General features: G+C 43.2%; 1 protein-coding gene across 1 annotated transcript in view; it reads right to left on the reverse strand.

Moving 5' to 3' along the window:
• Nucleotides 1–26,788, reverse strand: part of kcnn1a (potassium intermediate/small conductance calcium-activated channel, subfamily N, member 1a) — a 43,242-nt gene that overhangs the window by 14,817 nt on the left and 1,637 nt on the right. Inside the window, exons 2-4 of the mRNA XM_041948703.1 lie at nt 12,698–13,171; nt 8,003–8,098; nt 7,164–7,582 (exon numbers count right to left, since the gene is read on the reverse strand). Coding sequence (XP_041804637.1) covers nt 7,164–7,582; nt 8,003–8,098; nt 12,698–13,087 — 905 coding nt within the window. The 5' untranslated portion in view covers nt 13,088–13,171. The remainder of the gene's footprint in view (nt 1–7,163; nt 7,583–8,002; nt 8,099–12,697; nt 13,172–26,788) is intronic.

Genomic DNA, 26,788 nt, shown 5'->3' on the forward strand with positions numbered 1-26,788 from the left:
TAGTGTTATTTCTCAAATTTTGTCAAAAAGGAAATGACAAGTATCTCAATATCAGAACAACAGTGACAACTAGTCTGGAATATTTTGTTGCATCCTGAAATTGACTACCGTTATCTGAAACAGGTTAAATAAATTAAAAGCAAAATATCATTTTAGCATATTCTTGGACGTTTAGGAGCTGGTCAGCTTGAACATATTAACACATACACCATCTGTGTGTGGGGCGACAACTTCGCATCAACAGAGCTGACATTGCCCCGATGGAGGTGAAAGTCTTGGGTATGATTATAATACTCGGCAATGACAAGAGTGTGTTGTGTTCTGACATCGAGAAAAGGCATAAAAAGATGACAGGATCGTTTCTGCAAAGGCGTTTCACATGTTTAGTATAAGTTCTGGGTCGAAATTAGCTTTGGCTCGTAAAGTGCTGCTGTAGTTGGTGCAGTCCTCTCTTACAGAGCTTTAGTGCCCTAGTTTGCGTTTTGGGCCCATCAAAGCTTGTAGTTTAACTGGAGGTAAGGGGGGTGCACCTCTACATGTTTGAGGGGATGCAGTACTCATAAGCAAGCAAAAACAATATTCCTGCAGTTTAACTGTTTGCATTGACACCAAATGCTTCAAGATCCAGTGTGTAGTATTTAAGGAGATCTATTGGCAGAAGTGTAATTAGTGGCATGAGGCAATGCACAAGCCACTATTGTAATCTCTCGCGTTTTTTCTTCTTATTTTTCATCTTCCGCCAGAATTTCGGCGCGTAACTAGTCCTGCAGCTTTGAGAAAACCCTCACAAACTATATATCAAAACGTGCGGCTCAATTGGGAATGGTGTGCTATGTACTTATGACAGGATTCGTTAATAATTTGCAAAGTTATTCGCAAAAAACTGCGAAATTTCCCATAAGAAATGAATGGGAAATTTACTCAAATTTCAGCCTTTTTCAAGTTTCCACTGCCTCGCCATACTTTCTCCTAGAGACTTCATTCAAACAAAATTACTCTACTGCGTAGATAATTTTGTTGGCTCAAAATGAACCTCTGCTCACTTTTTGATATCTCTTACGGTTTTCGATCATCTGAAGACCATAAAGTTTCTCAAAAAATGCTCAGAATTTCTGCCCCTACAGTGGGTGATGTCATCAGCTAAGTGCGAGAGGCAGTGAGAAATCGCCTGAAATATTTTTTTTTTAATTGCCATAAACTCCAAACAGTGAATAGGAGACACATAATTTTTGGATCCTTTTTTAGACAAACATCTCTTCTCGCCTCTCATTTCAATTTTAAAGGGTTAGCCCCCACCAATTTTAAATAAAGAGGGATTTTGCACCAGCTGCCCTGCTCTGTTACTCCATGTAAGCCAATACTCCATACTCCATGTAAGGTGTGCTCCAACACACCTGATTCAGATGCTCAGCTCGTTACTGGGCTCTGCTGAGGCCTGATAACAAGCCATTCATTTGAATCAGGTGTGCTGGAGCAGGGATACACCTAAAACATGCAGGGCAGTGGTACTCCAGGACCAGGCTTGAGAAACAGTGGTATAGATAACACCAGCAGCCCCTTCTTGCCACTGTCAAAATTTCGGCAGTGCCGGAATTGTCTAGTATAATACTTATAATTATGTTTTCATTAGTGTTTAATCACCTGACAATAAGAATCACTGTGTTCTGTTACCTTAGAATGAGCTCTTTATCTATGGAGGGAGTGATCCTCTTCTGTGGAGCCCACCATGTTGCACCGCCATGTTTCTACAGAAGCCCAGCACGGACAAACCAGACACTGGCTCCAGAGGGCGCCGTTCACGTTTTTCACAAATTTACAGGCCACCATAGGGGAGGGGGAGGTGGGAGGTATGAAAACTGGTCTTTAAAGTCACTTGTGGTTTTGCCATTGTTGCTGGTAAATTTAACTTCACAATTAAACATGTTTTCCTCTCTGTCATGGCTCAAATCTCACAGGAAAACAAACTCAGGGGGCACACGACTCAACATTAAGCCTGTTTCTGCAGTGAAACATCAACAGGAGCTAAATGATTCCCAAAAATCCGACTAGTTCACAGGGAGCTGATGCCTTTCTAAGAGCCACCCAGTCACTGAGGGCACTTAATAGACTGTACATTGAGGAGAGCAGCTCTGTAAGAGCTTTGATTCTCTCAAACCTGTAGAAAATAGGTGACCACTGCTATTTCAATAGCAGGACAAATGTACTAAACAAACCTACAGAAAGGTTTGTGTGTTTCTAAGCCCAGCGAAAAATAACAAGAGTAACACCTGAAGGAACCTTCTGCTTTAAGATAGAACTACTTGTGTTTGAGTGAAGAACAGCACAGGTTGGGCTCCTGATCTCCAGAGCAGATCATATCTTGAGTGATTATAACTTCCACAGTCTTTGTTATGCAAATGTGCTTTGGGGGCTTGGTATATGACTTTGCCGTAGACTGCAATCAATACTTTGCCTGCAGAGGGTGCATAATTTAAAAGCAAATTATCAGATCAAGTCATCAAACCATAGAGAATCCACCTGTCCTTCAGGTTGCAACAATTTGCATAAAATCCATCCGTCTTTGTGGAAGAGAGGCTCATTTTAAAGATAATGTTGTGAATGATTCAGATTAAGGGAAAGGTGCATCAGACATTTCGATTGGATATGCATAGCAAACTATATAGACAGTTCACTTTTGTGATCCTTGGGGTTCATCGTTTGGCACACTGATCCAACATTAGATAAGTGTTTTTCAATGAGGAGTGTCAGTTCGTTCTTCGATTTATGCCAGCGCACGTGGACAGAAATGCTTTGAAACAATAGACGCATTTCAGGAGAGTAAGGAGGCATTTCTTGCCGCCACGTATTTTTCTGCATTCTGAATTTGAGTCTAACGACAAACTTAAAGGAGCAGCAGTCTTTGCATCAGTGATGGATCAGTGTGGTTGCGCCCGTGGCCTGCAAACTGTCAAGTTGTAAAATCTACCTGAATATTTCATGTAAACCGGTGGTTGGTGTGAGAAAGTTCAAGTTGCACTGGTGTGTGTTTCTCTGGTTAGACATTCAGATAGTCTGTTCTTGGCTGGCGCTGTTTGTATCTTGTGGCTAACCGATGACACACTCTGGATGTCAGACCTTGGGTGGAGGTGTAGCTGACTAGTAACTCAAGCCTGATAATCGGGTGCTGCGCTCTGAGGGAGAGTCAGCTAAACTTTCTGCGAGCTCGTCTTTGACATAGCCTACGGGTCTTCACCGGAGAAAGCGAGGTGAGAAACAGCAGTCTCACATCGCCTCGAAATAGAGCGTTTTGTTTCAGATAACAGAGTTAGAACAGGAGAGGAAGAGAATTAGATAACAGTTAAAGGGGAAAAGAAGCGAGAAACCAGGGAGGCAGGCAAGGCATGCATGCAAGTGTGTAACTGAGAGATTAGGCCTGCTTGTTATGGATAAGGGAAGGCATTGGGACAGGGAATCAGTAGTGGGGAGAGATGAGGAAAAACTGCAAAGCATGCCACGTTAGATGGGTACAGTAGGAGATCTGCAAAGGATCAGTCAGGAGGAAGAGAGAGAGGGAGGGAGCCTTATGGTAGCCAAAGCCAAAAGAGCTTAGTTGAGGAGCTTAGTTGAGGTAGGTTAGCTCTGAAGATGGACTGTATCAAGAAAGACTGGAAAGGGCGCCAGTGACCAGCGTTAAATCCATCTACTGTAACATTAGCATTCCTCCAGACTCCCTCCCTCCACCCCTTCATCCCTCTCTGTCCCGCTGGTCGTGTGTCTTTCATTCCCCCCATCTAGGCATTTTCCAGGTGGACTCCGTGCTCGTCCAATCTCACACCGTACTGCCCTTTGATTGGCTCAGGAGCATGGTCAATGTGACAGTGTAACGGCGCATTTAACAGAAGGTACAAAAGTCACACACAGCACTTTAGGAAACAAGCGCCTCTTTTTTTTCTCCACTTTTTTTTTTTGTTACTTGAAATGATGGGATTGATAAGTAAACATGAAAACTTTCATGCTGTTTTGATGTTTACCAGAGGAGGGGACGAAGGGGGATGAGGACATTTCACGGGTGTAAACAAAAACTGGAGACACTGCATTCAGCACAGATCACACTCCTGCTTCCAGAGAGTCTCAGTTTAAGAACAATGTGCTGTGCAACAATGGAAAGCAATGCCCTCATTTACCTGCCTGGATTTGAACTGCGTTACACTAGTCATATGTAGCTGGCGATCAAAGTCATGCTGTGCTGGATAGTAAGACACACCCAGGACCAAAATGACCTAGTACACAAAATGACTTGACATTTGTCCTCTCCTTGCATACTCAGACCTTCCTTTGGCTACAGGAGCCAAGCTGTCTTCACCTCTACAGCAATCTTTGGGGCAGAAGCAACAAAAGTCTGTGGAAAACCATTGCAACACTGTTCAATTAATTTTGTGAAGGGAGACACATAATGGGATGGTAATGTGTGAACACAAAGAACAGAAAGGCTTCAGCTCCTCGACAAATCTTTGGAGTTGCTGCTAAAAAGACTTTTTGTGCAATATGGATCTATAACAATTGCATAAGGAGAGGGAGAGAAAAAAAATGAGACAAATTGCCCTCTGGTACATTCGTGAAGGTGACTTGAAGGAGCTGCTCCATTTTAGCACAAATTTCCTCCTCCTCCTCCTCCTCCTCCACCTCCCCCTTCTCCTCCAGCCCCTACTGGCCTAACACACAATAGTTAACAAAGAGACGCTTGCTTCAAAGTGCTGCTCACACCGTTGGTCTCTGCTGTGCTCCTATAGCCACTGAAAGCCTGTTTTCTTAGCGATGGTGCCACTTTAATGCCAACTAGAGGGCCTACCTAATCCTCCTTTGCCACACTGAGTTTGGAAAGGATCATTGGTCAGCTGATTTAGAGGGGCTGCCCCTTCTCCCCACTACCACCCCACCCTCCAACCCCACTCAGGGCAGCAGTGGCGCCAGCTCGGTGCAGAATGATAAGTTGTTTTTTTCCACGGCTAGAGAACGAGGACTCACATGGTATCCCTACGGAGCAGCATAGTGGGGAAATAGAAAGTACAACAAAACATTATACAAACACACACGCACATGCACGCACACACACCTACATGTGCATGCTTGCACCCATCCGTAGAAACTCACGTAGACATACCTACACAAATCCACCCATCTGAACACATATCCTGAAAACTGAAACCAAAGGACTACCAGCATGCACTGCTCATGGAGAGTGTGTGTGTCCCAGAATGTGTGTGTGAGAAAACCAAGACTCTGTCAGAGATTCTGTGCTTCTCGTCTAATCTTCTATTCAAGTCCAGATTTACAAATTGACCTCAGCACACTGTGGGATTAGGAATGTGCAGATCAGATGTCCATTGTTACCGTTTTTCAAGTATAATTCATGTGGAATTATGAAAAGTGCAACATTTTGGGAAATTATTTGTTGTCTTGCAGTGACTTAGAGGAGAAGGTCGATACCACTCTCATGTCTGTACTGTAGCTAGAGCCAACAGCCGTTAGCTTAGTTTAGCAAAAAGGCTGGACAGTTAGCCTGGCTCTGTCCATTTAATCCATGCTAAAAACCTAAAAGTAAATCAAGCGGCAACCTCCGGGGCTGAAAATTGAAGCCAACAAGGAAGTGCCAAAAAATGCAGTTCCTCAAATGGCCACTTGAGGCTCCCATGATACAATGGCCAACTTTACAGCAGCATTATAAACATGTTTACAGCCTGGTACAAAACACGGTTTCTAAGGCTAATGTCCTCGGTCATGGCAGCTGTATTAAGAATTATTCTTATGGGCATGGCCACTTTGAGTGACAGCTGTTTCTACAACCAGTAACTTCCTGGAGCCTCTGCTAGTTACAACTGGTTTCATGCCTTTCATAACCTAGCTGGCTACTGGTTCCAGCTACATATTTACCATTCAGACTTAAGAGTAGTAGTACCGATCTTCTAGTGTAACTGTCACTAAGAAAGCCAATGAGCTTCTTCGTCTACACTGTTAGTCTTTAAGGCTGGGAATAAGAGAGAGAGAGATAGTGAATTAGTGTGTAGCAGCAGCCATGAAATTTCCAAATAGAGTACAGAGGCCTTATGAATCGCAAGCAAACTGGACAGTGTGTTGTTTTGAACTTGTGTAAACAGTAAGTAGAGACATTGTCCTGCCTCTGCGTTCCACAGGAGCTGGTGTCAAAGGTCAGCTGCTCTTTTCGATGCTGGTAAACCCCCCAACCAACAGTTGGAGGTGCTGAAGGTTCCAGAGGATCCAGGGCTGGGCGTGCGAGGGTGGTTAGTGACAGGCGTTAAAAGGGCAGGGGAGGTGGGGTAGTTACGAGGAGAGGTAGAGGAAGGGAGGGGAGGTACTTAGTAAAAGCAGGTGAGGTGAGCTGCAGGAGGACACTGAGCATCTGTAATCAGGGCCCTGGCTGAAAGCCTTCGACTGAGCTGATTCTTGACTTTTACAGTGCAGCACACGTACAGTATCATACTGGGTCTGACAAGAACTGCTTCTGTAGAGCTTCTACCCACCCACCCACCCTACTCCAGTCCCCATTCCACTCCAACTATGCAAAAATGACTTTGAAACATCAAAGCTGGCATTAACGTCTCATTTCCCTATGCAAATGCAAAATGTGAAAGGAAAAAAAAAAGCTTTTCATTTCTCCCTGCCTCTTTCATTTTCAGTGAGAATCGTTGCTGCCCCCTTGAGACGAGGCCCGATGCGCAGTTTTGGGGAGAAAACGGGTTAGGGGATCCTGGGGGCTGCTCTGCATTACCAAAACAAACCATTCAGCAAACAAACAATTAGACACTCATGAATTATGGACAAGCCATCTAAAATAGCAATAAATACAAGGAGTGGGGAGTTGTGGAGCGATTGCTGAGCTAATGAAACATATATCAGGGTGTTTTTAAACACTCAGGCTGTGGAGTACTACGTGGGCGTATACTTTCCTGTACACATGTGTACAGTATTTATTTGTAACCTATCCTGGTGATTCCACACTTTTCTGTGGACCAGTGCAGATAAGCGACTGACAACAAGGTAACATTTGGGACAAAACAGAGACGAAGAGAGTGGAGAGAGAAAGGTGTAATCCATGATTGTGCATCAGCCATTTTGTTTTTCAGTTTGTCCCCAGCAACATCCATTATTCACAAACCTATGTTTACCTCTCACAGACGCGCACAGTCCATGCAGCAATGATCCAGGAGGATATACTGAACACCAGCAGAACAGTTCCTGGACAGATGGTCATGAGGGTCTTCATGACAAAGCGTGTGTTGAAGTTGATCTTGTTGAGGGCGCCGATGCTGCGAGACGAAGCGTCCGTGAACAGCTTGCTGTGGAGCAACATGACCCTGCCTATCAGGTAGAGTCTCAGGAACATGGGGATGGAGAGGATGATGTCCACGTCGGCATCGGCCACCGATGGCGTGTAGGTAAAGGCCAGCCGCGCCGTCCAGGTAAAGACGTACTGGCCCGGGATGGGATGGATGGCACACACCAGCAGCTCCAGCACGATGAAAAAGATCCGCTCATAGGTCATGGCTATCCTCCAATCGTCCGCACCATTGTCCACCATGAACAGCTGCAGAAAAACAGACACACACCAAGATCTTGTTTTAAAATTTGGTGCTTTTTTAATTAGGTTTATGGATAATAACTACTTAATGGACAGACTCACTCAATGCTGTCACTGTGTCCTAACATTCGATCAATCAATAAATAAATGTATTTACGTGCGTATATTCCTTTTGTGTGTACCATACTGTATCTTTTAACAAATGTATACCATAATACTGTCAGCATAAATTCATTTTTATAGCACAATAGACATAGTACTTCCACATTTCTTTTGATACTTTTAGCAAAGGCCCAATCGCCAAATCAGAAATCCTCGCTATATTCCTCATCATCATCATCATCATCGTCATCATCATCTTCACAACACTGATACCAAAATCTGCTGGTGTATTGAATGAAAAGATGTTTTCTGTGCTAGACTCACCTGGATTTCCCGGGCATGGTACATTATTATAAGACCAAGCAATATAACAGTGGAAAGGCTGATAAGGCATTTCAGTGCAAATGAGTATGAAGATTCCTGTGGTGAGAGAAAAAGACAGATAAAAGAAGATTTTAGAAATAGTCATGTTGATTTGACACAACTACATTTTTATTACAATATACAATCTCATCATATATATAAGTAAGAGTAAGAAGATACAGTGTTCCTTGACTTTATTGTAGACGTGCACGTACATATGTTCAGTCTAGCCTCAGTAGATGGCAAGAGTGACTTATTACACAACTAATGACTCCTGAGTCGTGTGTGACTGCTTAGCAACAAGGTGAAACAGGAATTCAAACGAAAGCTCTGCACAGTAGCTGTAAATGTCCCCATGCTTGCACATAAGTATGCTGTATGCCCACAGAAGTAAATATAGCTGCACACACACACACACACACACACACAAGAAGACACACACGTACACACGCTACTTATTAGCTTACAAGTCCAACAGAGACCAGATAATGGGGTTTTACACACAAACAGCGCAGTCAGGATGTTGCTGAACAATGCAGCTGCAGGTGTAGGCGCAGGCTGAGATTATCTATGGATGCTGCTCACCACCATCTAAACTACCGATTAATCAAAGCCCAGCGCTAACAGGGGGACTTTCCATTTAATGGTAGGTGCAGAAAAGGCGATGCTAGCATTAGCAGGGGGGCCACCACAGTTAAGTATCACTGGTGATAAATAGGCCAGCTGGATGCTGGCGCTGCAGCGTTTTGCGTGTTTGTGCATGCGTGTGTCTACATGAGTGCGCGTGTGTGTGTGTGCACGATCACCATAGATCTAGGAAATGAAAACCTGTACCACTCAAGTCCCCCCCTCTACGTTGGTAAAATGCCATTTGATAAATCAATTTAACAGCCATGGTGTAAAAATGCCGCTCTGCAGCAGGCTAATGATCCTAGGGTTGTTATTATAATAACGACACCGACAACAAATGACAAAAACAACAAGTGGAAATATCATTCATAATCGTCAGTGTGATGACAGAGAGAGCTGCTCAGTATTAGCCCACTCTGTCCTTCAGTGGTCCATATTACACAATGTATTTTTAGCTATCAACTAGATTGCTTTGCCCCTCAGGTCGGCGACATGTTCTCAAGACATTCTAATGTCTGAAATTGTTTTGAGAAGTCCCTGGTGAAATAACATTGAGTAAACCAATTAATCCACCTGCCGGAGGTTCAAGGATTTTTCAGTCCCAGTGCTCACTGCCTCTTAACGTGTTTCCCTCCTTCAGGGCTCAGAAAACCTTGGCTGAGCCTCAAGTGTCTGCTGTGTGATGTGACGTGAGATGGAAAATGGACCATCCGCAGCACATGCTACCTGTCTGATGTCGAGGGGGGGGGGGGGGGGGGGTTGGTGCTGTGCCACTCAGAGATGGGAGGTCATTTCCATTTTAGCTGAGGTCAGCTTGATGAATGGTTGAACCTCACTCAGTAACAGTCAAAGGCAAACCTATTGACTCACTTAAAACTCCATAAATCATCCTATAGATTACGCTCATGCTGACTTACTATATCACACAGACACACACTCACACATACCTCTGTGTAATCAAAAACACATCTTAATAAATCTGACAGGCACAATTTAAAAAAAATCTATCCCTCATGAAAATAACATACCAGCGGCTTTATATAAGCCTCCCAAAGGCTTTTAGATACCAAACTACATTTGAGATTTGTTCCAGTTAGCTGACAAGCGACATTTTTTATTTTTATTACAGATCACGAATTAAAAGATTTCTTACTCTCGGACTTTGGATGGCAACACATCCTTGAACGCACCAGTGTTGAAAGCACAGCACCAGTGAAATAACAGTTGAAAGGCTGATAAGGTGCTATCAAGGGTGTGTTGTAATAAAAATGTAGCAGAAAAGAACCAATGCTATTATTGTCACAATAATGTAGCTGTTATGCAGTCAAAAAAGGAAGTGCTGCAAGCCCTTTTCCCTACAGTAGGAAGCTATGATGTGTGAAAAGACACTGACACTCTCTTGTTCTTTGGTGGTTTGCAAACAAAGAATTAGCACTACCACCACCCACTGATGTAGTAGCAACTACCTCTGTCTTATGAAACAGCTTTTCCCAGTCGTTGTTAGACCTTCTTGTTCTGAAAAGCCCTCAAGGATTGTCTTTTTCTTTTATTTCTAGAGAATTTTGCTTTTCTTTTTTGCTTTTATTTGATAGTGCAGCTGGAGAGAGACAGGAAAGGGGGCAGAGAGTGATGACATGCTGCAAAGGGCTCCAGCTTGGTAGCGGTTACTGCGGTAAGGACACAGCCTTAGTACATGGACTGTGTACACACAACCAGGTGAGCCCCTGCCTTCAAAGATTATTTATTACAGGCAAGTTTTAGGACTCTGAAAATCAATGTCATGATATAATGAAATAAACAGAAACCACCGTCTGCATGAAGATAGAAAATAAATCCAAAATGTCGTGTTGTGCTTTATACAATAGCCTGCAATGATGCTAAAGCTGCACAATAACAGTGAGCGCGGTGTGCAGTAACATAGTTCTACCCTCAGGGAATCATCACCCAACTATGCATTTTAGTGTCTTTCAGCTCTTTTTAGTTTTACAGCCCATAATGTTTCAGTTTGGTTCAGTCTTTCTTTTTTCATCAAAACAGTTTCTATCCACAACATGTAGCTGTTTTCAGGGAAAATAAATCCACTGTACGCTACCTATCGAGCCCCCAAATGGAAGAGGCACAAAGTTAACGATTGGTCAGTGAAAAGTCAAATTTAGCGACGGGCTAGTGACGAATCAAAGTTAGCAACTAGCCATTGAATACACAAAGTTAGCAACTAGCCAGTGAAGAATCAAAGTTAGTGACTAGCCAGTGAAGAATCAAAGTTAGCAACTAGCCAGTGAAAAGCTAAAGTTAGCAACTAGCAAGTGAACATATAAAGTTAGCAACTAGTCAGTGAAGAATCAAAGTTAGCAACTAGCCAGTGAAGAATCGAAGTTAGCAACTGGCCAGTGAAAAGTCAAAGTTAGCAACTAGCAAGTGAACATATAAAGTTAGCAACTAGTCAGTGAAAAGTCAAATTTGGCGACTGGCCAGTGAAAAGTCAAAGTTAGCAACTAGCAAGTGAACATATAAAGTTAGCAACTAGTCAGTGAAAAGTCAAAGTTAGTGACTAGTCAGTGAAATGTCAATGTTAGCAACTAGCCAATGAAAAGTCAAAGTTAGCGACTAGTCAGTGAAATGTCAATGTTAGCAACTAGTAAGTAAAGAATCAAAGTTAACAACTAGCCAGTGAAGAATCAAAGTTAGCAACTGGCCAGTGAAAAGTCAAAGTTAGCAACTAGCAAGTGAACATATAAAGTTAGCAACTAGTCAGTGAAAAGTCAAAGTTAGTGACTAGTCAGTGAAATGTCAATGTTAGCGACTAGTCAGTGAAGTCCAATGAGCTACAACAGCAGTAAATAATGGATATTGGTCAGCCAGAATCAGGACTCCAAATTGATGCTGGTTGTATAAATAGGCAACTGCTAACCCATTAGCCGTATCAGCTTTATAACACGACAATGCTCTTTTGGGGTTTGGACCCCAAGTGATCAATAATGCTCTAATTTAATAATAATATATATAATATACAATTTTGAGCTAATGGGTTTGCATGCACCTATGAGGTCTTCAGTCCGGACCACATTTGACTCACCTGCAGCTTGTATTGTTTAAGAGATGGTTTTATTTCCAGAGATGAAAGACTGTGACCTATAATGTTCTGCAGTGCACTGCAATGTCAGCTCCCAAGTAAACAGACCTGCAAACACTGTGGTAGACGTGAGTGAACCACGTTCTTCCCAACATACCCTGACACAGCTGAACTGATACAGAAGGACAACAGGTCAAGGGGTGCTGACCTGGTCACCATGACCCTGAAACCAAAGTGCCTTGCTGGTGTCTTTGCTCAAGAGTCCCACTTGTTTCTAAAGCATGCTGTGTCGTCTCCGCTCTGATCTGCTCAAAGTTAAAGATGGTGTCGGGCAGTTTAAAGCATCTGGACCGTCGTTCCCATCTTTTATTCCTATTGACCTTTCTCTTCATCTCTACATGTCTTTATCTTTCTCTCTGTCTAAATCTCTCTCTGCATATCTCTTCATCCCCTTTCGTCCACTATCCCTCGCTCCATCTCCTCTCCTGATGCGAGGAAGTGATTTTAGATGCTGGCTTCACAGGGAATCACACAGAGCCACAGTGGCACCAGTAGTGGAGCCGATCCTTTGGCTAAAGTCAGATATGGTGCTTTGATATTTAGATTCTTTTTTAATTGATATGCCAGAAAACAACTTGTCGTAAAAAAAAAGAAAATCAAGCAATAAACAGCCAGTGAATTACTTATTGAAATAAAAACATTTAAAAAGACAAAATCTAAGATTTTATCCAATCAATAGCCTGTTAGTCATAGTACAGATCACATGACACTTATTTTAATTTGTATTTGTGCAATATTCCACCACCTTTGTTAGATAAAGTATGTCAGTGTCTGTGCTAATAATCACTCTTCATAAATCTGACAGCTGCCAACCCCACACAAATCAAACATGAACAATAGCAATGACAACACACAAAGCTCCCACTCATGCATCACACACATGCACAACCTACCTTAGTGTAAACCCCCCATGACAGCTCCGTCTCTGTCACCATGACAACAATCCCAAACATCCCGAAGATGAGTGCGTAGTCGCTGAGCCGCTTCCGCTTCTCAAACAGCGCCCTCCGGTGGCCGAGCTTGTAGCCAATGTCCCTGTTCTTCTTCTGCGGCGCCCTGCCTCCGCCACGCCCGCTGCCCTCCCTGACCAAGCTCTCGTTGGACGCCTTGCTGGGGTCTTCGCCGCTATTGCCCTTGGACACCACCACCTCCAGGCCAGAGCTGTGCAGTGTTTGCAAGGGCTGCGTCTCCGAGTCGAGCTCCGCGAGGTTGCGGCGCGACGAGGACGCCAGGCTGCCCACTAGTGGTCTCACCACTCCGCCATTGTACTTGCAGGTGTTCATGGCTATCTGAGGGAGTCGGCCGCTGCTCTCGGAGAGGGAGGGCTTGGATCCAGCATGGCTCAGCTTCTTCTGCTCAGTAGTGGCCTGTGAACAGGAACAGGAGTGATAAATACAATACTATCACAACAAAAAGGGTGTAAAAACTGACAGTGGGTTGAAGAGACACATACAGGTTTGGACTTTAAATAGAGCATTGATGTGGGAGTTACATCTCTGTGGCTCTGGAGAGGGCAAAGAGAGGGAAGGAGCTTGCAAAACAATTTTGGTTATAAAAGCAGACAGATTTAGTGCTCAGCAGGACATGTGGCCAAACATACAGTACGAACCAAAATATCAACAGTTATTGTTTCACTCCCAAACACTCAAAGGCCTTCTCTCTTGAGCGGGGCTGGTGACAGAGATGGTTGTTCATTAGGATTAGTTTAAGCCTGTGTTAGGAAGTGTGGAAAAAAAACATGATAATCACAAGTTTACCGTTAAACAACAGCAGTTCAAAACTCCCTTTATTTGACAGTATGTTTCATGCATGCCAGCTTTTCCTCCAAGAAAATGGCATCAAAATTTGATGTCTCAAAAACAAATAAATAATGAATGGACTTTGATGTATAAATAAAACCATATAACCAATAGTGGACCCTACAAAGTGCAGAAAATTGAATCTTTGCGCTGCACAAATTTAGATATGAATGATTGATGCTCGGTGTGACCCTGTTTCCTACCAGAGAAACTCTCTCTCACTGCGGAGATTTGAAGCGGGCTGCCCAAAAGAGAACGAAGAAGAGGTGATGTGGACCTTCTCAAATCAGGCGTACCGCAGAGACCGAATGTGAGAGAATCCCCGTCTTTTAAGAGGAAAACAAGCGAAACCATTCGAAAGGATAATGTGTACAGTACATCGTGTTTGTTGGGGTAAAGGGCAGCTGAGGGGCAGGTTCAGAAATACAGTGATGCATGCAGTATACCCGTGCATAAATCAATGCTTTGTATATTGTGCAGTTTCTAATTTGGATGAAATAGGAGGGAACGTGCTTTTTAGACTTGTTTTACTTCTTTATCACCTGCACAAACTGTTCCTGTTTTTCTTTTCTGACCCACTGCCATGCAGACTCCTCTTTTCGCATTGAGTCGTCTATCATTTCTGCTCCTCTTGGCAGATAGGAGTGAGTTTCTGTCGCGGTTACGCAGACAGACAGTGTTCTATCCATGCAGAGGCTGCAGAGCAGTCACCCCAGCAGCATCTATCTGCCTGTCTATCCCCTGCCCTTCAGAGACTCGGGCAGATTATCATAATGGGTTATGAAAACTTCACATGGAACAGTGCTTTTTCCGAAACAAGTCGGGGGTGTGTGATAGCACTGCTGGCCCTTTTTATTAGCCTTGACAAAGCATGCCTAATGCCTTTAAATGTGCTAGTGGGAATAAAGAAGGGCGGCCCTAATGGAAATTTACTAACTCCAGTCCTGTGATGCTATCGTCTTGCGCATATTGTGGCTCCATGAGAACAGGACTAAAGGTTAAGGATTAGTGCAGCCCATAGTGTTTCTAATCCCCTTTTCTGTATTAAATTGCTTTTTAATCTGTGCCATTAGGACCCCTCTACACTTTTGAAGACAGTGTGGTGTGAACAGAGTGAACTTTAGGTTTGAATGACAGGAAATACTGTAGAAATAGATGCTGATATGGCAGCAGGGGTCAAGACGCTGCTCTGGGTTTGAGGATAAAAATAGAACAGGGAGTTTTGAATTTTACAGACAGATCAAAATACCAGCAAGTCACTCGCAATGCTGACTGGATTAAAAGTGTTACTGATTCAGTCCATTCTGCAGACAACACAATGTCAATATCAGAAATATCAATGAAGCACATATTTGCAGACTATGACAAAAGACAAACAGCATTGTCACCTCATCCAGAAAAATATTCTGGATTGATCTCAACTGGTGAAAGCAGTCAGCTGTATAGGTAATTTTAGTAGGCTATTTTAATAGGTTCTGATTAATATTTTTAGTCCTTACTTGTGCATAAATAGCTTGCTTTTTTCCTACATCAAGCTCTACAGCACATCCGCCTGCCAGTCTTTTGAATTGCACTGAGCAGCTACAAAACATCATTATTCTTTTGGTTTTGAGTGTCACAACATGATGTCATTCATTGTAAGAAGAGAATTTCCTGCTGTTGTGTGGGAAGTAAATAACTTTGAAGTCCTGCTCAGAGCTCAGGGTATTTTTAGTCCCAGCCAAACTTTCAGCGTCGTTCTGAGATGCCTGATATGTAAATATGGGTCCTGGACTGTAATATCTGAGAGGAAAAGGACCCAGGCGACTATTTCAAACAAAGGTCGTGCATGTTTGTAGAACGTGATGCTTGTGTTGTTTTGTGCATTTACAGGACATGAGTATACTTTCACAGTTTATTATTATCTATTATTAAATGGTTACTACTTTGCTATATTGTCTGAGTGCAGAAGAAGAAACAGGGGACTTTTATTCTATCACATTAATATGGTAGACATTTTCCCCTCACACACGACAGGAGCAGCTCATGGTTCAGTATCATCAGGATCGAATCACCACCTCCACACGATTAACGGCCAACCTGCTCTACCAGCTGAGATCAGTCAAAGCCATTAGTCGTGATTAACTCTCACTACTGAGTGAAACAGACGGTACAGTTGTGTCCCAGATTAGGAGCTGCCTTCTTCAAAGGCTCTGACTTCTTTAATTTCTCTGCTTAAAAGTAAGACCAAATAATCACTTTGAGACAGTTATTACAGTTTTGACTGATCTCTTACTCGGAGACATTTGATAAATACAGAACTTGAGGAGGATTACTGTCAAATTGAGGCATTTAGTTTTGGTAATTGAATGTTCTAGCTGTTTTGAGTGCAGTCGTGCTTTTAGCTTTATCTGTTACATTTACCTTATCTCATAACTAACTGTAACCCAAGCAGCAGTGGTGGAAAAAGTACTCAGATCCTTTACTTAAGTAAAAGTAGAAATATCAACATCAAATGGAAAGATTCAGGTAAAATCCAAGTATGTTCAAATTGTACTTAGGTACAGTACTTGAGTAAATGTACTGAGATACTTTTGACCACAGCTTAAGCTGAATGACATTTATGACTCACTGGGTGGTGTCACCTGTTTTATTATAAACTTACAGAGGTTATGACGCACCGCCAAGACAAAGAACGTGACAAAGCCAAAGATGACGTAGACCCAGAGTGAACGCTGAACAAGTGTGATGGTGCCATAAATGACTGACAGTTTTAACCTCCTCCTGCTCCAGACTGGACAAACACGCAGAGAGTGCATGGCCTCTCATTGATTTCTGCTCTGGAATTTCCAACAGAACACACATCATAAATTCCTCCAAGCTATCTAGAAAAAATGCTCTGGGCTCCTGCCTTCATCAAGCTAGAGAATCAAAATCCAGAAGCGTTTTCTCAAATATAATCAATCTTCCCCTAAATCGTTTCAATGTATTTACAACAGAAATGCTGAAAATGAGACAGCGCGCCCCTAATTTGGTCTCTGATGACTAATTACATGGCGATTGATCAGAGTGAAATGGCTGTGTTGTGACAGTCACACAAGAGCGTGAGATGTAAAAGGAGACCGTGCCAGGAAGTGCTGTTCCAATAATGGAAATGAGGAGGATTGATGATGGACACCGAGAGAGTGGGACTGCTGTTACACCCTCAGCTTTAGTTACCTGTTTCTGGTGATCATCAGTCACTGAACCAGGTCAGGACTGACCCAAATGTGAGCAACCGTTCCATCAGTCACTTCACATGAACACTGACATTTATGAGTTTCTACACATCAGGGGAAGATTTAGTGCTGGTGCAAAGGAGGACAAATAAGTGAGAGAATATCCGTAGAGGCATGCTGAGGGACACGACTTCTAAAATACCAACATGTCTGCTGACTTTTTCCTCTGTAAAACCAAAGAGTCCTTCACAGACTTTGCAGCAGGAGTCCTCACATCACACTCCAAAACCTCAAAGCACCCAATCAATTCCATACTCTCGCCCACTTAGCCAGCTACCCAAGCTCCGGCACTTTTCCCCTGCAACCCGACTAAACAGTGGGGCACGGTGGGCCAGCGTTGCCCTTGTCGTCCCCCGATGCCCCCGCAAAGCAGACACGGGGAGGCTGCCTGTCCAGCCGACCAATGGCTCAATTTCATTCTGAATGGCACGCAGCATCCAGGCTCTATGAAATGGAGCCTCATAATCAAATTGAAAAGCCTCAGTGCAGAACAGTTTAAATGAAGGCAACTCTGTGCCTGGCTCCCCCCTCTCCCTCTCTGTCTCTCTCTCCAGCCAGCTCAAATCTAATAGAAATCCTCATTCTTTCGTGTTGTATGGGGCTACTGTGCTGCAGAAGGCTTATATACCCTAAAAATGGAAGTACGCATTGTAAAATCAAGTGCATTCCACTCAGTGTGTGCATGTAAGTGCCAGTCTGTTTGATTGTGTGTGTGTGTGTGTGTGTGTATACGTGGGTGGGTGGGTGGATGTGTGCATATGTGTGCTAGTTGAACAAGCTTAGCCTCAGCAGGCACCGGATTAGGTCGGATATTGACGCAGACAGTGTGCAGCAACGAAACAAGCACAAGAAGAAGAATTGTTTGAGTACATCCACGTGTACGTGAGTGTGTAAAATCTGCAAACAGCGCGCAGATGCTGACAAGGCTGCGACGAAAGGAGGAACACAAGGACGAAGAGGTGGCAAAATAAGGCAGAGATCTAGAAACGCAGGAAACATGAAAGACAGAGAGGGGGAAAGAGAAAGAGATAAATGAAAGAGAGGGAAGACAGCTCCCTGTGGGTGTCTCTGCCAGCCCCTGGAGTGATTGAGAGCTGCAGGCTACCCTCTCCAGTTTGTCCCTGCACACTAGACGCTGTCACATTTCTCTGACAGGCCAGCAGGCATCAGGGCTCCTCCGTCCATCCCTGACCAGCATGTGGATCATTACTCAGCGCCGGCGAAGACAGAGGACGACCAAAGGCTGCAGCCCCACATTCATGAAGGAAAATTCTCCATTGTGACACTTTGTGCGCTGCAGTGATGGAAATAAACAATATGTACTTAATGTGATCTTCTCAGACCATCTAACGTTCAAAAAAGGAATAGCATAGGCGTACATATCGCATCTCAGGAATAACACCATGAATTAAAATTTGTCACTTTTATCAGTGCAGAATTGCTATTTCCTAGCAGTAGCAGAAAGGTTGAGCCTCTGTGAGCCGAGTCTTATCACCCAATACTTCATGTCCTTATATCTCTGTAGGGATGTCTGCCGTTAAATAATGGCTGCCTCTGCCCTTCCGTGGGATAAGCTGAAGCTATTGTAAGTGTTTCATGAAGACACGACAGTCTTAGGGATTGAAGAGGAAGCCGATGTTCAAAGAGTTTTCACAGAATATTCTCAAACCGGCTTCACATGTCTGGTACGATCAGCGGGCGTGTGGACAACTTGCTTGATGTGCACTGAAGTGAGCATCTTATGTGTGTGTGTGTGTGTGTGTGTGTGTTTGTGCGTGTGTGTGGAAGCACATGAAGAGCATATCTCCAACCGTGTTTTTCACCTCATACATTTATTCAAACATTTACTGTCCCACATCTGCTCGTGTGTGATTGTGCATACGTGTTCAGTGTGTAACATCAATACTGCAACAGATCAGCATCATCTCACTCCAGAGTGAAGCGACTGGATATTGATTTAATATAGATACTGTGAGATTTGATAGTGAGTATGTGAATTTAGCTATTGTGATAAAGTAGGGCTGTTGGATTTAACATGAGGTTCAAACTATGCTAAAATATAAAATTAGCTTTGTAATGATGTATTTGAATTTAGGGCTGCCACAACTAATCCATTAATAGTTGGTAATTAATTTCATCATCGATTAGTTGGGTGTATGTTATGGTGCACGGTATGCACTGTGGTAAAGTCTCCTAAGGTGTGGGCAGTGAGTCAGCCAATGCCGTGCCTTGTGTAGCTCATGTGATGGATTACAGGAAATTGTGCCATCTCCTTTGTCTCTGGGGTAAACACTGAAAAATGGTGCAGGCAGAAACTAGGTACAGAGAAACGCGAGATTACTGGTTCAAATGTACAAACAAACATCACGGACAGAAATATCTTCCATTGTTTTCTCTTTGTTTTGTGTCGGATCAATGTAGATGGGCCCCCGATAAAGCTATTCTAAAGCTAACGCTTGATGAAGCTAACAACCCCGATAAAGCTATTTTAAAGATAAACTGGATGAAGCTAACAACCTTGATAAAGCTATTTTAAAGCTAAAACTGGATGAAGCTAACACCCTTGATAAAGCTATTTTAAAGCTAAAACTGGATGAAGCTAACACCCTTGATAAAGCTATTTCAAAGCTAATGCTTGATTAAGCTAATGCCCTGGTAAAGCTTGATCCATCACAAAACAGAGAGAAAACAGGCGGAAGGTGTTTCTGTCCATTACATTTGTCTTGAAATTGTGTGTATGTCTGAGGCAGAAGATTTAGCTAATGCTAAGTAGCTGAAATTTGGTCAGAGAGACACTGGAGCATTACGTAATGTTAGATGGTCTTTGAAAATGTTTGTGCCACTAGCCAGAGACAGTTTAAAGTGGATCCTCACTCGCAACAGAAACTTGTTTGATCAAACATCTATCAGTATTCTTAGTGCATGGCTGATCCCCACTGTCCATTTCTTTAATTTCATTTTTTTATTGTAGTGACTGTGTCTGCCTTTTAAGTTGCCTGAAAGAGCGTTGTACAGGAAGATGAGGAATATGACTTAAAAAATAAATGTTTTGCTGTTATGAATAAAATGCTGGAAATAATAAAATTGAGCTATTTCATTTTTTTCCACTCAATAATCAATTAATCGAAGCAATAATCAACAGATTAATTGACTATCAAAATAGCTGTTGCTTGCAACCGTTTTAATTGAAAACTCACAGTGTGTTAACCCACAGATGAAGCCTTGTCCTCCAGGGGGCGTGATTTCCCTCAGATCCATTGCTGCTGTACTGCCCATCGGTAAGCGAGGCTGTTGCTACATGGCTGCTAGCAAGCCCTGCAGAACGGACAATGCCTGGCAATCACGACACCAAACCATCTGATGGAAAATTTGTACCAGGTAAGACTGCACTTTTAAAGGCAACTGGTTTACAGTATTGTTAGCGTGGCATTTTAGCGTGTCAGTGACGAACAGAACACCTTTAGGCTTAGGCTTTAGGATCAAGCCACACGGTTTATTTTGAACACAGTACGACAGACTGTCCTCATTTCAACCTCAGAGTTGCTGTCTACCTTATGACCTAATAATTCTGTTCGTATTCAAACAATGTGAATTAGCAAATGTGTTTTTTACAAAAGATAACAGTTCCAGGATCACATTTTTCATCAACATCGATGAATTTATTTTGTTATCCATTAATGTCCACTCCTGGCTCCTGGAATAATTAAAATGGCTACGTTTAAACAACTTGAAGCTCTTGGTTAATGTTATGGAAAGACTGTTAAGTCTTGAAAATGTCAACACAGACTTGAAGCATGAGACGGGCCACGGTGACTTTTTCCGATATTTAACTAAAACCACAATCTTTCCGTAGGCTCGGCCAAGTCTTTTGGTGTTTGAACTAATGCTTCTGTGTATTGGTATTGCCAAGGAGGGTTCTGAATTGACCTTTGAGTATTTATGTCTTGTAGGCGTAACCAAATGAAACATCTGTAATAGAAGCTGCTTATTTGCTTACAGCCAGCAGCCATAACGACCACCTCGAACACTAAAGCCAGCTGAAACGCTCTCCGTCATTTAGTGAGGACAATTACTTGCGAGTGGTAGGGGGCTGCAATGTAGCGTCTGTTACTATCTGTCAGTGGGCTCGATGGGATCCCCAGGGGGAAGACCTAACACAGCAACTCAGCAGGAGAATAAAAGGCGACAATAAAATCTACACACAATAAATAGTGACGATGCTTAAAAAAATCAAGTTCAGCACTGCAGTGGCCTCAGGGATGCAATAACCTTTACTGAGGCAAAGAACTAGACTTAAAATATGGGGCAATAGCATTAACTCACAGCAGAAACAAGATGAGATTCTTTTGCCATTTAGTTCAGGGTTGGCATCATTTAAAGATCACATTCACTCCAATATGAATCATCTGAAACATGATGTGGCCATAATTAGTTTGGCTTTTGTGTATTTCGCAGTGCTAAAAATGTACAGCAATAAAACAGTCAAGAAAGAAACAAAATTACTGTGTGCACATTAGATTAAAAAACTAAAGAGGAATCTAAAAATATCTCCCCTCAGAACAAGTAAATAATGAATGATAAATGCAGCGTTGCGGCGACATACAACAGCTACTACAAACGAGAAGTATGAAAGGGAAAAATGTCAGATTTAATTCTGCTGCAGAATCACTGTCTGTAGGTTTCACCGTCCTCACGGCGCAGCTAGAAACAATGGCAGCTTGATAACAGAGACGTTTACTGGCCTGTAGCAGAGCTCAGCCTCCCTCGCTCTCCTGCTTTCTCTCACGCTCGCTTCTCAGAGATGAACAGCAAAAAGTAACCAAAAACAAGAGAAAAGCTCCATGAGGAAAAAAGGACACAGGTACATGCCTGTGGGAATGTGTTACTGTTAGGACTAATAACACGCTGTGTTCAACAGCAACAACACAATGCTATTATAATTAGGACCCAACAAGGTGGCTCCACGAGTATTGTGTGAGTGTGTGTCTTATAAACTAGGTCCTGGGGAGAATGGGGATAGAACTGGTGGGGGTTTACTTTTCCACTGGGACACCCACCACCTCATTAGGAACAATTTTGATTTCCAGCAAATTAAAGGCAGGCATTGTTAGAAACATGATTTGGGGCTATAATGGATGGATGGTGAACAAATTCCACCTTGAGGCTGAAAACATAATCAGGACCAAATCAACCGCAGAAATCACACATATGAACCAACACTCCAAAGGACATAGGAAACAAAGTAAAAACACAAGTAAAACTGAACCATTTGACAAACACTAGATTAAATGTTGGGAAGGTGTCCTGTCCATGACTTATAGCAGAGGGTTTCAGACTGTGAGGCGCGCCTCCAGGCTCGGAGGGAGACGTGAGGCCTGAGCGGCAGTTTCCTTCCTCGAGATCCTCGCTCCCTCTCAGAGTCATAACTCAGCCAAAGCCAAACAAACAGACATGATACACATGTTTTTAGATTCAGCGCGACCTGCACTTCCTGAGGAGATCATCACCTCCAGTGTTCGTTGGGAACACGCAGCCACAAATCCACATAGAAACGTCCTTTTAACTCCAGATCTCGCCTGAGAATCATCGTACGTTGGGCAAACAAGAACGGCTAATACCTAATTTAGCAGACTAATGGCACCAGTTTGCCAAAATGTAAACAAGTATAAGCAAAGTCATGCTTTAAAAATCCCTGATGGGTATTAATCAGAAAGAAGGGCTCTGAAATACACAGCATACGTTGGCTTGTTGTTGCGCTTTCTAACGAGGCAACGGTGTTATTAAAATGTGGTTCATCAGTGAGAAAATGAAGGCCTCCGCTGCGCTCACTGTTGCAGAATATTCCAGAAAGTAATAAATGTCACTTAAACTAAGATGGTTGCCCAGAGTAAGACATATAACTTGGAAACTGGCCAGCGGGGCCACTCAAAGCTCAGTAAGTTTGTTTGCACTTGCTCGCGGTAAAACGGCTCATAAATGAGTCAACAGCAGAAGAGGCCAAACACGTGTTTGCCTGAGAGAGCATCTCAGACATGGCGTGACAGCCATGTGTGCTATTGGAATTATTATTGGTTTAGTCATAAGGAATTTGCAGTTTTAGTTTGCTTTTAGTGTTTAATTTCCACGACTGTGAAAAGTTGCTTTCAAATTCCTGAAACTTTGCTCGTGAGTCGTGTTTATTTTAATGTGGGATTTTACTTATTTTGTGCGTTCTTTGAGCTGCATCTCTTGTATGAAAGGTGCTATACAAATAAAGTTTTTTTTCTTGGAAATTAAATAAACTGGTCTTTACTTTAAAAAGGCCATTTCGGGTTCAATGGTTGTGGAATATCTCACATCTGGTCGTCTCAGTGTTGATGTGAATGCCTTCGTGAAACCTGCTCCTTGAGGTTTGACATTGTACATGGAACTGAGACTAGAGGAGCATTTCAACGTTGCACTAATCAGCTCTCTAAAGCGTCCTCTTTATTTTACCTAATCAACAATATTGCCCCATTCGCTCCCATAGACACCCATTATGACTGATTGCTTGATTGACGGCAGATTTGTGCTCAAAACCCCTCATAAAGAGGCAGGCCCAGTCCTCTACACATTCCCACATGAGTGGAGGAGTGAGAGGAGGCTTAGGACTTCAATAAACACTCATTCTGAACCCTTCCCGCCGCTTATGGAAAACAAACCATTCTTGAGAAGTTCACGTAGAACAGTTTAGTTTTTACGCTGATTACGCTGAATGCATTAGGCCTGTCACTCTTTCAATAAATCAAGTTCAAATGGATGAAAGCTAACTCGTGTATCATTTAAATTAATTTAAACCCACTTAGCACAGCCCTGAACTATGCTGTAGAAGTGACGTCACTTAGTTCATTTGTGGCATCTCAGCAGCCTCGTTTGAGTGACAAGCTGATAGTTTAGCCGAGCTCCAGACCTCAAAATCATCCCTGATTTGTTCAGCTATTTGAAGTGAAATAAGATGGCAGGTCAGCATGATTATCAGGCTGCTAATGATGCAGTGACATTACTGTAAGGGGATTGCACCTTTCTGAGGCAGCGGACGCCTTGGCGTGCTCACCATACACGATCCCGATTCCAAAAAAGTCGGGGCGCTGTGTGAAACGGAAATAAAAACAGGATGCACTCATTTCCAAACGAACTGTGTTAACCGAGAACGATTTTATGAAGTGTTTTCAAGGGAAGAATAGTAAGAGAACAGTAGATCTTAAGAGACAAGAAACAGAGAAACAGAAAGTGAATGAGGAGAGAAGAAAATCAAGAATAAAGAAGCAAGTTTTAAGGAATGTGAACCTGTATTTTTTCCATGGTTGGAAACCGACGTATATAAGAGCTTGAGTAAATGTGTGTATGTGGTAGTTTGTGAATGCTCATGTAAGAGGGCTTAGCAGTGTGAAGGAGAGTGTGGTGTAACATTATGTAACATTACGATGCTGCGCGTGAACACGTGTGATTTATGGCCTAAATGGCCGCTCGTACCAATACTTCCTTCCCACATATCAAAACGACCAGTAATGCATGTGGTCAGGGACTGAAGACACACACACAAGCACACCAAAAAAACAAAAGCTTGAAATATAGCTTAGTCCACGTGGACTAAACCATCTTCATTAGGTGACAGTTCCCCTGGTGGCTATTGGTCATCCCAACAGGACCAGAGTGGCCATATATTCCTCACAGGCATTATCACCCTTAAGTGCCCCATAACCCACAGTGAAATCCCACAATTCTTACCTCTTATCAAACTGCATTCACTATTGTGAGCTCCAACAGCAGTATCCATGTATAAATGCCACCAGCTGACAGCTTCTATTTTCATTGTGAGGTGATTGTAAGTCATTTGAAAACGAGCCCTCGGTAAATTCAGGCCGAGGCACTTTCTTTCTTTCCCCGAGGCAAAAACATCAATAGCGGGGAGAGAGAGGCCGGGACAACCTATAGCACCGGACAGATCGATGGCACAACAAACTCAGTAAAGATTGACTGGAGAGTTGCCTGGAAACGTCCTGCTTGAGATTTATGACTGGAGGACGACACGAAGCCAGCGGGAGAAGCTAGAGGACAAGAGAGAGTGATGGCGAATCGGAGGAATTCTCATTTTTTAGCATTTCAGGGTCAAAGTGAATCTTCACCAGTGTCTTAGAGTGAATTGTAAATACCAATGAATAACATAAATAAGTTTTTCCTTGTGGCTGTGCGCAGTTTTCCATGGAGAGTAAAAGAAGTTTAATCTCAGATGCTGATCTGAAAACCATTCAGCTCCATTCCCTCGTATTCTTCCATTTAGGTTTCTGAGGTGAGACTGAGAAAACAGGCAAAGAAATCTACTAAACAGACACTTTATATGTTTGACATGCCAATGGGAAAATTATTGAAACGGCTACGAGATGAAATGAGAAGATATCGGGTTTCATTGCTCCTCCTCCACCATATGTCAGCTGGCTCCTGCCTGCTCTGACTGGGTGCAGCTTCCATAGACTCCAGCTAATTGAATATCCTTATCTGGCTCTGAGGGCCACTTTTCTCTGGTGAATTGAAACAAAGGCCAGTTGGAAAAGCAGCACATTTGTATTCCCCCGCAGAACAAACTCACACACCTACTGTACTTCACCGCAACACACGTAATCTTGTTTTCAGGTGGGTGAACTATAACCGGACCCCACACTGTGCTGCACTACAGTCAGGAGTAGCTGTCTTTCATGCTGGTCTATCACGCCTCGCATGATAAAAGTTCCGGGAATTGTGCTAACAGCCTCCAGCTGTGATTTTTTTTTCTTTGGTTATGAAATTAAGTGCTGCAGTTTTCTAATGCCCCCTGGGCCCTTTAGTGTAAATTGATTCTATTTTAAAAGGCCTTTTTATTTCCAGACAGAGAGGAAGAGGTGGCTGGGGGAGCGGAAACGCGTGATCGAAAAGGGACTCTCAAAGAAAAAGAGGGGAGAGATGGAAGGCAGCTTCACTCCTGAAAGGGTTAACGAGACTATGGCTGGTGCAAAAGAAGAAGCGCGAAGGCCGAGTTGGCGGCCCATTAAGGGGTTAAAAGTCTCGGGGAAGCTGATAATGGAGGCTGGAGCAGCTGTATAGGAACGACGCACCAACCGCTAACATAAACCAGAGAAAAACAGAGGCAGAGTGAGGGAGGGAGCAAACGGGTCTACATTTATCTCATGTCAGCACCAGATAAGTTCACTCAGAATAGCATTCACTGCTTTTTGTATAGACTTCTCTAACACACGCACGCGTTTGCACCAGTTTGGCTCTTCACGCTCTTTGCAAACACGGCAGCAAATGCAGAGGGAAGCGCGGATGCCTTGACGCAAGCAGGAAGCGGCTCTTGGAGAAGAAGGCGGCGCGGCGACGCAGCGGATCATTCCTGAAGACTAGAAATCACAGCAGGGTTAATGTGACCTTTGCCATCTGAAGACAAACAGTGGTATCCACGTGAAGAGACACTAAAGCTATCCTCCCGCTCGCACGCGTACACACAGGCACAAACCAGCATGCAAATGTGCACAAATACACAAAACCCGCGCAGCAGAACATGCATACACGCACATACCAGGAAAATGTTGTTCTGCAGCTTCCACCGCCTGCACTCAACCTCAGCAGACCCCCCCCGCCACCACCAAACAGATCACACTGTTACCGTATAGAGATGATAGCTGTTTTACATTCTCCAGTAGGTGATTTGAGGTAACGAAGGGGAGGGAGGGGAAGCAGCGTCATTCAGCTCGTCTTCTGTTTCAATTTGTAAAGCTTGTGTGTTGGAGAAGAGCCACTGTGGCAGCTGATATACACATACGCACACAGTAATTTGTATATATTAGACACACACACATACAGAGAGAGAGAGGCCCCCTGATTAAAGGCTGGGCTGGAAACATCTTTTTGTTTGTATAAAGGTAACAAATTGTAC

The sequence above is a fragment of the Chelmon rostratus genome, chromosome 12, assembly GCF_017976325.1.
Source record: "Chelmon rostratus isolate fCheRos1 chromosome 12, fCheRos1.pri, whole genome shotgun sequence".
Lineage (NCBI taxonomy): Eukaryota > Metazoa > Chordata > Actinopteri > Chaetodontiformes > Chaetodontidae > Chelmon > Chelmon rostratus.